The 11,988-nt window shown below is 34.8% G+C and overlaps 1 protein-coding gene across 1 annotated transcript; it reads right to left on the reverse strand.

Annotated features, from left to right (window-relative positions):
* Positions 1-157: 157 nt before the first annotated feature.
* LOC134234438 (uncharacterized) lies at positions 158-10,527 on the reverse strand (the record flags this gene model as incomplete). The annotated part of the gene is made up of 3 exons (XM_062716498.1): positions 10,471-10,527; positions 1,997-2,103; positions 158-478 (listed from the first exon to the last, which is right to left on the reverse strand). Coding segments are annotated over exons 2-3 (423 nt in total), but the record flags the coding sequence as incomplete, so codon positions are not given.
* Between the last annotated feature and the right edge of the window lie 1,461 nt (positions 10,528-11,988).

An 11,988-nucleotide genomic window follows, 5' to 3' on the forward strand; every position in this document is an offset into this window, starting at 1 on the left:
GAAATTAGCCCACTGTGGTTCAGGAGAAAAAGATGAAATTGTAAAATTTTACAATAACAGCAACAATAACAATGACATACACCGAGAGAAGCTCACTTGAGCCTTCAGCTCAGGTGATCTTATATACATGTAAGTCTAGAGCAGAGTGAATTATTACCTGAACTTCCTTATCTTCATATAACAGCTTCTGCTTATTAGCAGGAATCTTCAGCTTGATACTGATATGCATCTGGACATCTGATAATGTCATAAAAGGTAAGTAAGGTATTTGTGCAGCATCTCCATTTAGAACCGTGACATTCAATATTTCTTTTCCAGAAGTTTTAGGAGCTGGTGGAGTGTAAGTTGCTTCATATTCTCTAAACATTTCCTCAAGAATAGCAATGAACCACTGAATTGTAGGACTGTTAGGAGAAACAGAAATGGAACATCCCGGGTGAGGGCATCGGTGCTTCTTCTTGCAAAAATCTACCACACACTAAAAATATGAAGATGTATACATGTATATATATATAAAAGAAAAGGCACATCAGATACCATTATCTTTGCATTAATTAACATTCACAGCTGCCTGAATTTTATTAAATCAAGCCATATGTTAAAAAGAAACATTTTTGTTTAACTAAATATAAAAATAAAATAAAAATGTTGTTTATTGAGAACTTTTATACTACAGTTATTGCAGAGATCAAAGAAAATATGCCATGAACGTTCAGTCACATTCTCAATAATTAAATCATGAACATCATTAAAAAATTGTCAGAACAGAAAAAAAATTAAGTATCAAACCTATACAATTAATTTAAAAATGAAAAATTTGACTTTAGATTCTAATACTTTTTATACCACATCAATGTGTCTTCTTTTTTTGATCTAAACACAATGTATTGTCAAAATTAGCAGATTAATGTTGTTTTTATGGCTAACTGAAGCTGTTCCATGGACCTCCCCAAACATGTAAACTGCAATTTTACTGAAAAAGCAATTTCACTGCCCAAAACATGGCATGGCACCAGTGTGAGTCAAGAAGAAAATGTGACAGACCTGACTAGGATTTGAGACAAGGCCATCTCAATCATCTCATCTCAATTGAATTAAGACCATATGGTTGAGATTTATGACCATATGGTCAAAAACTATTGAATTAGTTTCCAATGTATAATTTTGTCAAGACCGTATACTTTACTTGACCCACAGAATGAATATTTAGACAAGAACAAAATAGCTCAATCACCTGTGTGGTGCAGTGGTAAGAGCATTTGGAGTGAGGAGTTGGTCCTTACATTGTGGGTTCAATTTCCACTTGAGACAAACCAGTCCTCTGGAGGAGACTTTATAAACTACCCGGTAAGTTCTGTTTCCTATTGTCACCAACATGATGCAGTGGTTTGAGCATCTCATCTAGAGTCGCGAAGTTAGGAGCGCTGTTTCGAATCCCACTGTGGGACATGGAGACCGGTCCTTCGGATGAGAGCGTATACATAAAGCAAGGTCCAGTGTTGCAGTAAGTGCAGGAAAAAGAACTCTCACTGCTCAATGATCCTGAGTGTCGAGTATAGGTCAAAATTTGTAGCTCTCCTGATCTCCATCAGCAAGTGGTGGAGTCTCAATATGAGTGAAAATTATTGAGAAGGACATTAAACAACATACAATTAATCATTCCGTGTCCTATTAGGCGCAAGCACAAAAACCCTTCTAGTACACTGCTCAAAGTCCCAATGTGCCACAAGGGACAGTCTCAATATGTGTAACAAAATGTTACACAAAAACACTGACAAAAAGTATGATTAATTTATATAATTCTCTGGAGCAAGAACAAACTTAATAAGATCAAACACAAAAGCTTCATGTCTAAAAGATAAAGTGCAATCTCTAATCATTTGATAGTACTTATAGTTTCTCGTTTCACTTCACAGGTCTTCTTTATGTGCAGTCAGCTTATCTTGCAATTGCCTGCGTTAAACTTTTTTTTTCATTTATCATGTTTATAACCTACCCTCAGACATGTAAGAGGAGGATGATCACATTCTTCTGAGGCAGTGGTAGGAGGAAATTCATTGGAAAGTTTCTCAACCCCACAGAGTTTACAAGATGCCATAGTTCTACAAAATAACAGATTAAATTATGGAAGGGAATTACCGCCAAAAGTCTATGTATCTTACTTTTATTCTTATTCTGCCTACTTCTTTATGCTTTGTTGTTATTGTGATTATATGTCACTTTATTGTTTTCATATTCGTCTTAATTACATTTCACTTTGACTTTTATCATTCTTCATTTTGTCTTTACTTCTATGTTGCTTTATTCTTGTAAATTCATTCTACTTTCTTTTAACTTAAACAGTTTCTTTAATAAATTATTAGCATATCTCTACTACGAATGTTAATTCAATCACGCTAACAATGAAGCATATTCAATGAAGACGAATGGAAGTTGTCAAACCGTCAAAATTTAGTGCGGCATTATAACGCTAGGTGGCGTGGTGTTCGCTACGAGTGTTGGTAAAACTAGGTAAGCAAACCCGGGTCGGGTTATTTGAGATTCTTCAATACAACTATATCAATCGAACTTCTGAAGGCTGGATCCGATCTCCCGATCCAATGATGGAAACTCCATATTTATTTTCTCTGGGCACACGGGAAAAGCGGCTTCTTTTTTTCAGACATATTTTTATACTATACTGAATATGTTCATTTATAGGCCGACCCACTTTTTGTAAGAGTAAGGGTCAAATAAGTAAATGTAGTACGTATAGTATAAATTTGATTCTATAGAAGAATTTGAATCTAACTCAAAACCCACCCGGCCCCCGAAATAGGATTTCATTGGCGTCGGAAGCTAACTGAAAGTTGGGGGGGGGGGGGGGGGTTAAGTGTAAGAATTTTTTTTTAGACCTTCAAAAAAAAACCTGACAAGCAAAAAAAAAAAAAATGTCCATTTTCCAAACACAAAAATCCTATTTCGTGAGAAGGGGTGGGCTGGGTATAAGGTTCGAACTCCAGTGCCAAAGTTGTTTTTTTTCAAATACCACCACTTTCCCCATTTTAAACCTTTACTGCATCGTGTCCATGGAAAGTGGGGAGGGGGGGGGGGCTAAACCTACGCAGGAATGTTCAATGTCTATACTAAGTCTATCTTTGGAAAGAAGTGGGGGCTAAGTCCCCCCCCACCCCTCCCCGGTTCCGACGCCTATGTATTTTCAAGTTTGGACAATTCCCTGGGGTTTATTTTGCGCTTGTCAAGTTGTTTTCAGCCGGGTAGCTTGAATATTTATCCTCTTGTTGCCCCCCTCCCCACTTTCAAAAACGATGCTACGTCACTGTTCTCTCGCCTGAAAAATATATATCTACTAAAGTTATTTGTTGGATATTTGAATTACAGTTTAATTGTTATAAAAATGTTAAATATTTTGATACTAGTTAACCCTTATAAATTGGGTTGTTTTTCAGAACCTTCCACTGGACTGAACTTTATTTCACGACAGATAGTAAATGTTGATGCGCGTGATTCTAGGGACAGGGCTTTGCAAAGGAGTGAGGAGCGTTATGGGTAGGCAGGCGCGGATCCAGAATTTTTTTCCGGGGGGGGGGGGGGGGGGGGGGGGCAACCAAGTAAAAAAAATCCAATCCCAGAAATTTCTTGACAAGCATAAAAAGAAGAAAAAAACTAAACTCGCTCAAACGTCAAAATTCTATTTCGTGTGTGTGTGTGTGTGGGGGGGGGGGGGGTCCTTGTTTTAGTAACCTTGTTAATTCCAGGGGGTCCCCCCCCCCCCTCTAGATCCGCGCATGGAAGGCGAAGTCTGAACCAGACTACATGCACCCAGGCATACTAGAAACACCCCGGTCTTTTTTTCTGCGTTAATATTTTATATTAAAATAGCACTTTTCAATAAAGAAAGAAATATCTTTAGTACGCACCGTGTTTGTCATCAACCAGGAGAGCAAAAAAAAGATCCTAAAACTCGAAAATTCTATTTGGTGGTGGTGAAGGGGGGGGGGGTCGTCAACTTTTTTCAGTATTAAATTTTACTCATATGCCACTAAGTACATGACTTTAAATTGACTATTAGTACTGCAACAAAAAGTGTAAGGGATTAGGGATGGTGGGCAACAAGCCTTTCGCTGAACTTTTCCAGTAGTAAAAAGTTACGTTTAGGAAAATGTTTCGTGGGCACCCTCCCCTCTACCGATGAAACTTACCCCATAGGAGGTCGTCCACCCGGAAGTCGGTATATATATATATATTGAGACTTTGGAAGTGTGATTGTACATTGTATAATTTCCTTTTCGAGAATTTTTCACTCAAATGGAGAAGCCACCTCTTGCCGGTGGAGAGCTGCAAATGTGTCCTATATACTCGGCACTTATAGCCATTGAGCAGTGAGGGATCTTTTTTCGTGCCAGCACCTACAGCGACACGGGACCTCGGATAATACATTCTAGATCTCATCCGAAGGACCGAACACCACATCCTAAAGTGGGATTGGAACCCACGACGGATTGGTCGACTCCTTACTACTGTACTTCGTGACTCTAGAAAGAGCAGACGCCGTAACCACAGTGCCACGCGGGCAACTGCATCCAAGGGGAGAGAGAGAGAGAGAGAGAGAGAGAGAGAGAGAGAGAGAGAGAGAGAGAGAGAGAGAGAGAGAGAAAGTCATTATCCATATGCACTCGTGAAGATTATCTATGTTTAAATAAATTGTTAAAATGATTTAATTATAAAAAACTATCAAAATGATATTATTTAAATAATTATTCATATAGAACCAGGGACCTATATACTACAGTATATACTAGTATATAGGTCCCTGATAAAACGGATAAATTTTCTTCAAAAACTGAAAACGTTAGTATATATAAACATTGTTTTACGATTTGTTTTACGATTTAAAAAAAACTATTCGGGGAGGGGTTGCTAGGAATGGGGGCGAATTGCTATATATAGCGAGATTTCCCACGGAAGACTAGCTATATATTGAAACTTCCCCGGGGGGAGTCCCACTGTGTAGTCTTCCGAAGGAAGCATCACTATGTAGTCAGTCTTCCAGGGGAAATCTTACCATCTAGCGAGACTTCCGAGGGAATGGCATGTATCGGGTACATACCTGGACTTATAACAAACATCAGTCTTTTAAAAATTTAAGTTTGATTAATAAAGTATTAAGGCAGAAAATTGAAAAAACTCGAATAACCCCGGCACGGGTTTGCTTACCTAATTTTACCAACACTCTTAGCGAACACCCCTGCCACCTAGCGTTATAATGCGGCACTAAATTCGGACAACTTGTATTCGTCTTCATTGAATATGCTTCATTGTTTGCGTGATTGAGTTAACGTTCGTAATAGTTATAATCATTTAAGAAACTGTATCAATTTAAAAGAAAGTAAAATGAATTTACAAGAATAAAGCAACATAGAAGTAAGGGCAAAATGAAGAAGGATAAAAGTCAAAGTGAAATGTAATAAAGACGAATATGAAAACAATAAAGTGACATATAATTACAACAACAACAAAGCATAAAGAAGTAGGCAGAATAAGAATAAAAGCAAGATACATAGACTGTTGGCGGTAATTCCCTTCCATATTAAATAAGGAGTTATTTTAATCATTTTTTTCTTCAAATAAATACACAGTTTGATTTCTCAATGTTTTTGTGATGTGAAATATTGAATTCAATGATCATTTCAGCATGCATGAAACTCGAAATATGTCCAGAGAACATAAATACCCCACCAATTGGACATGTATGTATAAAGTAATATTTAATGCAACATGAAAATTTGTATTAGTGTATGTAGTTTGATGAATAGTTCTTGAATAGTTTCTTAAAATCAAAATAAAAAAAAATTTGATCATCCATTGCGGACCAAGCCTAACCCTGGGGTCATGATTAAAACAAATGTGAATCTACACTAACCTCTGAGGATTTCTCGGATGGATGCAAGACTAACCCTAAATAAGTCGAATACTTGTGCAAGGACTAATCCTAATCTCTCTCTCAAGTAGGTGCAAGACTCACTCTAATCAGAAGAATTAGTGCGCAAAACTAACTCGTAAATGATATATGTCATAGTTGATTGAGCATGAGGATCTTGTGGACCTGGGGACCAGTAAAGTAAAGTCTACCTCATGCAATGTAAACCAACTTTTATTCGTGTGCGAGAAATTTTCATGAGGTTCGCGACAGTCTCATCATTGCAAATATTTCTATTTATATAACCGGTCCTTTAAGTCTCTGTGTCTACTAACATGAAATTCAAAAAGGTTTGATCGCGAAAATTAATCATTGCTAATTAGTTAACCCCTGGTAAATCACGAAATAAAGTAGTCGCGAATAAAAGTTGGTTTACAGTACCTCTTTGTCCATTCCCTTACCAAAGTAAAATTATTGCAGCAATATTGCCGCTATATTGCGGCAACATTGCAGCAACACATTTTTGTCACCAGAAACAAGCTTTTTGGGTTAGTGAAATATCACCGCTAGCAGCAACAAGTTATGGTGACATTCTGGCAATACTGCCAGAAAAAAACTTTCTGGCAGTATTGCCAGAATGTCGCCAGAAGATCTAGGATTACCCATTAGGCATTTGTAAGCATGCTCAGTCATTTACTACCTCTTTTTAAATATCAAAGTACTGAGACAGTACTGAAAGACGGGGTCAAAATAATCTTCATGCTAGATTTCACAAATGTGATTTTTTATTTTACGAGTTTTAATAACAACTTTATTTTTTTCATTAACATACTAAAAACAAAACTATTAATAATATACATTAACATTTTTCATTTAATTTGATTTGAAGTAGAAATTTTAATAATTGCTCAGTCTGGAAACCTTTCTGAACTGCTCCGAATTTCATCAGGTACGAACTAATAATTTTTCCGGAAGTAAACAATGGATGATGCGTACAGTCATAATAATACGCAGGATAGTACTTTGTCTACTAGTGTTATTTACAGTTAATATTTTCAGTTTTAAATTATCAAAATACTCTATTAGTTGAGTTAGACAAAGGTTCATATCAATTTCTTCAGTTTGAAACAAAATGTTTATGTTTTGATTGAAACAATTTCTGCACTCTTTCGTATGCGTAGATTTAATTCATGTGTTATCACCACGGCTTCCGTTTTCTATTTTTAGGCCTCTGAGAGTAAACTAAAAGACGGGGTCACATGACCCCGTCTAAAAATGGAAGGAATTCAAAGGCAAGCATGTTTTGCTTCATTACTGAATGGTATCAAGTCAATTGGAGTTGTGAATTGTGTACAATAGGATTAGACATGATGACTAGTAAGACTGAATAATGTGGAATAGCCAGAAAAAAAAGAATTTCAGCAGTTTCCGTGGCATGGCCTTTTGAAAGAAATTATTGGAATGTGTATTATGCTTTGCACCCATCTCTTAGGGGTCAAAGTGTTAAGGTCAAAGGAAAGGTCATGGTTAGGTAAATAAAGGTTGATGCAGTTGATACTTGAAAGTGAAAAATACTTAAATATATGTATCATCATATAAAGTTTGAATTTTAAACTATGTATCTTAAAACACTGTTAAATGGTACACATCCCTTTAAAACTGAGCTAGGCCTAATAAAAACTATATTTATTTTTAAAGTGAGGCCAAGGTCAAAGGAAAGGTCAAGAAATGTTGATGCAGTTGAATAGTTCTCATCAATATCTATCAGCCTATAAATTTCATGAAAATACCTTAAATACAGTCGTTTTGCCAGTTCCAGATTTTGGCCAGTTCCGAATAATTAGTAATTTAAGGACTGATAATTCATAAATTCAACGGAGTATAATTAATTTGTTATCTATGGTAAGAAGGCTTAGGCCAGATAAAATTAATCTTTAGATTCTCATCCCCGCCCGCCCCTCTCAAAGTGTCCCGCCCCGGTGTTTTTTATTTTGATTTTTGGGTGTTAACAAAAGTATTTTCATTTATTTTTTTCAGCAAGAATTCAGGTCAAAGTTTAAGAGTTATCTCCCGTATGTATTAAAAGTTGCGTGTCACTATTTATAGTGAAAGAGCCATGTGAAGAATGGAGAAAAATCGGCAATAAAAGCAGTTTAAACATGTCAGTATAATGAAGGCAGAGAAGAAAAAATAGCATACACACATCTAGATACCAACTCTGGCATGAACAAGTTTTTAGAGAGATTTTAACTAAAAAAAAACGAGGAAAATGACACCTGGTCTAAGTTTAAACGATCTCATACTGTGTGTGATTTTGCTTTGAAAAAAAAAACATCGTTGGCAGACTTAAGAGAATGTTAAGTGGTAAGGAAATAATTAAACTTAAAACTGTTCAGGCCTAGGTTTTTCAGTAGAATGTTTTATTAGGCCTAGAATATTTTATAGATTTTACATACATGACCTATTTTAGTGTCGAAAATGTCAAGTCTCAAGAACGATCTTGTTTTTGAGGAAGGTGAAAATCTATGATATTTAACAGAAAACAGAGGAACAGAGAAGTCATGCATGCACAATTTATTGGTATCCCCACCTCATTTTGTTTGGCATGTGCCGTATATATGTGTATTTGATAATTTGTTAAATAACTAAAAATATTTAATTTTTTAAAGCAAGAATCTTCTTTAAATATTTAAAAGAATATGAAAAGAGTAAAACCTATTCATATTGGCATTAACATAATGAAAAAAAAGTGTACGAAGAGTCCATGTTTTGTTGATACTTACAATTTAACAATTATAAAAAATAAAATCCGCCCACCCGCCCCAATTTTTCAGCAAATTAGGATGAGAATCTAAAGATTAATTTTACCTGGCCTTATTTATGAGTGTTTGAATTATGTGAAGTTTTGATTTTTTGCCGTCAGTTTGGTTTTGTTATCGTACTTGAAACAGTCGACATACTTTTTCAATGCAACAAATCTGAATCACTGTGACACGTAAGTTTGCAGAAAAACCTCTGTAGATACATAAATTTTTCAGATAAAACAACGTTCCAGGTATCAAAAGTAAGTTTGATATGTACTCTAACATATACTAAAAACTTGTCAAAAATAAATATTTAGAACACTGGAAGTTATCGAAATATTTTTGTGCTCTTATTTTACCAGTTCCGAATACCCATTTTTAAACACTATTATAAATTCACTCTTGGTTGTTTTCTTCATTGAAAAACAGGATAAAGGGGTATATAGTAATGTTTGTCCATCCATTCGTCTGTCTGTCTGATACACCCTGGGGTATCTGTTTCTTATCCGCAACCCCTCTTCTACCACTGAATGAAGTTTAATGAGGCTTCACAGAATTTAATGAGTCGTTCACAGAATCTTTGTTTAACAGTGACAAAGTGCACCTATTTTATTTTTGGATCTGGCATATAATTTGGGCTCCCTGAGAAAAACATAAATACTGCTATTCTTTGTAATATTGAAAGGTATATCCATCTCCTATCCGCAATTCCTCCTATACCACAGAATAAGATTTATGATCAGTTTAGTACAGGACATGTTTTGTTTCAAACAATGGAGAGCTATATAAAAGACTGAATATCCAGCCATATCATGTTAAAAGAAATCTTAAATGAATGTCGATGATAGCATAACCGGACATAAACCGTGCTCGTACACAAACCATACAATGAATAATGAAATAGCTGATAAACAGTATCATAGTCCTACTCTACTTCTTTGCATATCAAAATTTTCTTTGAACATGTTGAAATATTTTTTCAAATAAGCCTTTAGCAGCAATTTGACGATCGTCTCATATGGATAAAAAACGCGACTTTTCAGTAGGCTAAACATTCTATATTCTGACGTCATTTTCTGAGTTATTACTTCATAAAAATTATAAAGTGACATCACAACATGTGTATATTTTTCTGATCTTTCCAATGATATCAAACTCAATAATTTCCGTAAAACGGTTAAATTTTTATCAAACACTTGACAGAACTTTTGAATTGACCCTCGTTAATTCGTAATTAATGATTTTTTCATGAGTAAAATGCACAATTTTCCACAATATTTTTTAAAAATGTGTCTTCATCGGGATCGTCGATGTCCATATTTGTCATGTTGTAATTTATGTAGAATGAAGCGTTACAAGTTTATATAAGGGAATAAATTTAGTATATTTTTTACTAATTATCATATATTTCCAATTTTTTCATTTGAATATTATTGAAAACATGAAAATCAGTCATTTGAATTACTCCTTTATTTCAATCACGCTCGAGATTCATCTCGAAGTTGTCTTTTTGATTAGCTCTCCTAGGTGGTAGAAGTTATCATTGTTTGGGTATATTTTGACATCAGTATTGACTTTATTCCGTATTATTTAATGAAAAGGATGCTTATATCTTTCATCTCTCAGACTTTACACCTCAGAAACCAAAAATTTAATTTGAAATCTTTCTTTTAATTTTTAGCAGTGTTTAGGTGGAATAGCTACAATTTGTCAAACTCATCACTTACTTTTTCCTCTCTCCTCAGATATATTTCTGTTTGGATAAATTGGAACTATCATAAACTGAAAATAGGATTTCAGCGAAGTCTCCCACTTCGTGACTAAGCTCAACAATTTTCTAAAACTCACTTTTACTTTCGATTTCTATTCGCGGAAAAAATATATGGGCGATTCTACAGCAAAGAAAAGGGTATTCACCTTATATTTTTATTTTTTAATATTTGCGAAATAAAAAAAAAGAAATGAAAAAAGTTAACAGTGTATTTTAAACGAAATTCTTACATAATGGAGTAGTAACTGAAACTCTAATTAATATCTATTAAATTAGCAAAATTTTTGAATAGTATACATTAGTAAGCCTACCATTCCCTTTCCGAAATAGGATGATCTTCAGACATCCCACGTGATTCAGCAGAAGCAGGGGTAAGGCGACATGGAATCTATCTGAATGCTTGTCATGTTAATCTGGCTATATGTTCTGGCTGGAACATATCATAATTTTATTACACATTTTCTCTTAATTCCTTAACTCTTCTTTATTCCTCCAATGTATACGTCATATGTCAACATCATGATACAGAAACAGTCAAAACATTTTTGAGAATTTGCCAAAAATGTTAATTTTCTAAAGGTAAGAATTCGCTTTTATTTCGTATGAATGGCTTTATTCTTTATAAAAATATGATATTGTGACGCGGCTCGAAACGTCAACAAAGTTTGGGTTCGGATATTTCACGAGCCAAATGCGTAATGTAGCGTAACCTCCTCAGTTTGAAGAATTCACAAAAGAAATCTAAAATACTAAGACACTATGAAGTTTATTAAAATATAAAGATGATGTGGGATTGTTGATAAAACAAGGAAATGAATGATATATAAATTCAAACACCCATTAGACTATTTGTTACCCTAATATTATTAAAGAAAATTACTGGTGAAGTTTTTGTATGATAACTCTGGTAAATAAATTGTGGTGAATCGACGCCACCAACAATTATCACCAATACTCTTCTTAGGAACAGCTCTGGTGAATCAACGCCACCAACAGCTTTCTATAATCCGGTCTTATCACCTGTAACTCGGTGTATAAAAACATCACCAGTACTAATGAGTTAATTCCTATTGAATAAGGGTTATGTTTCAAGAATACTACAAGCGCACCATGTACAATCCAGATTTCACCTAAATTTACCAATGAAACTATTCCAATTATTAACCATAAAATCACCAGTTTAAATTAACAAATGATCCAAAAGTATACCAATTCACGGTCAGCTCTTAGTTGGGCCTCTGACATCTTCGGGATTCTAGAAGAACTGCAAAGTCTAATGGTGACTTTGTTACAGTTTTTAAATGCGGAAGCAGCAATCAAAGTACTTATCCCACCAGGAGGTCCCATCTTTCCATTTAGCCTGCTTACTAAGATTCCGGCTGACCAATACACAGATCTTATCTGAATGCAACTTTGTGTAAAGCTAGGATTATATTCCATCTTAGAATTAAGATTGTTTTACTTACTCAATGTCTAACAAGATTAATTATAAA

Source organism: Saccostrea cucullata, unplaced genomic scaffold (genome assembly GCF_032062105.1).
Source record: "Saccostrea cucullata isolate Sc308-1 unplaced genomic scaffold, CSIRO_AGI_Scuc_v1 ctg3651, whole genome shotgun sequence".
In the NCBI taxonomy this organism is placed as follows: domain Eukaryota; kingdom Metazoa; phylum Mollusca; class Bivalvia; order Ostreida; family Ostreidae; genus Saccostrea; species Saccostrea cuccullata.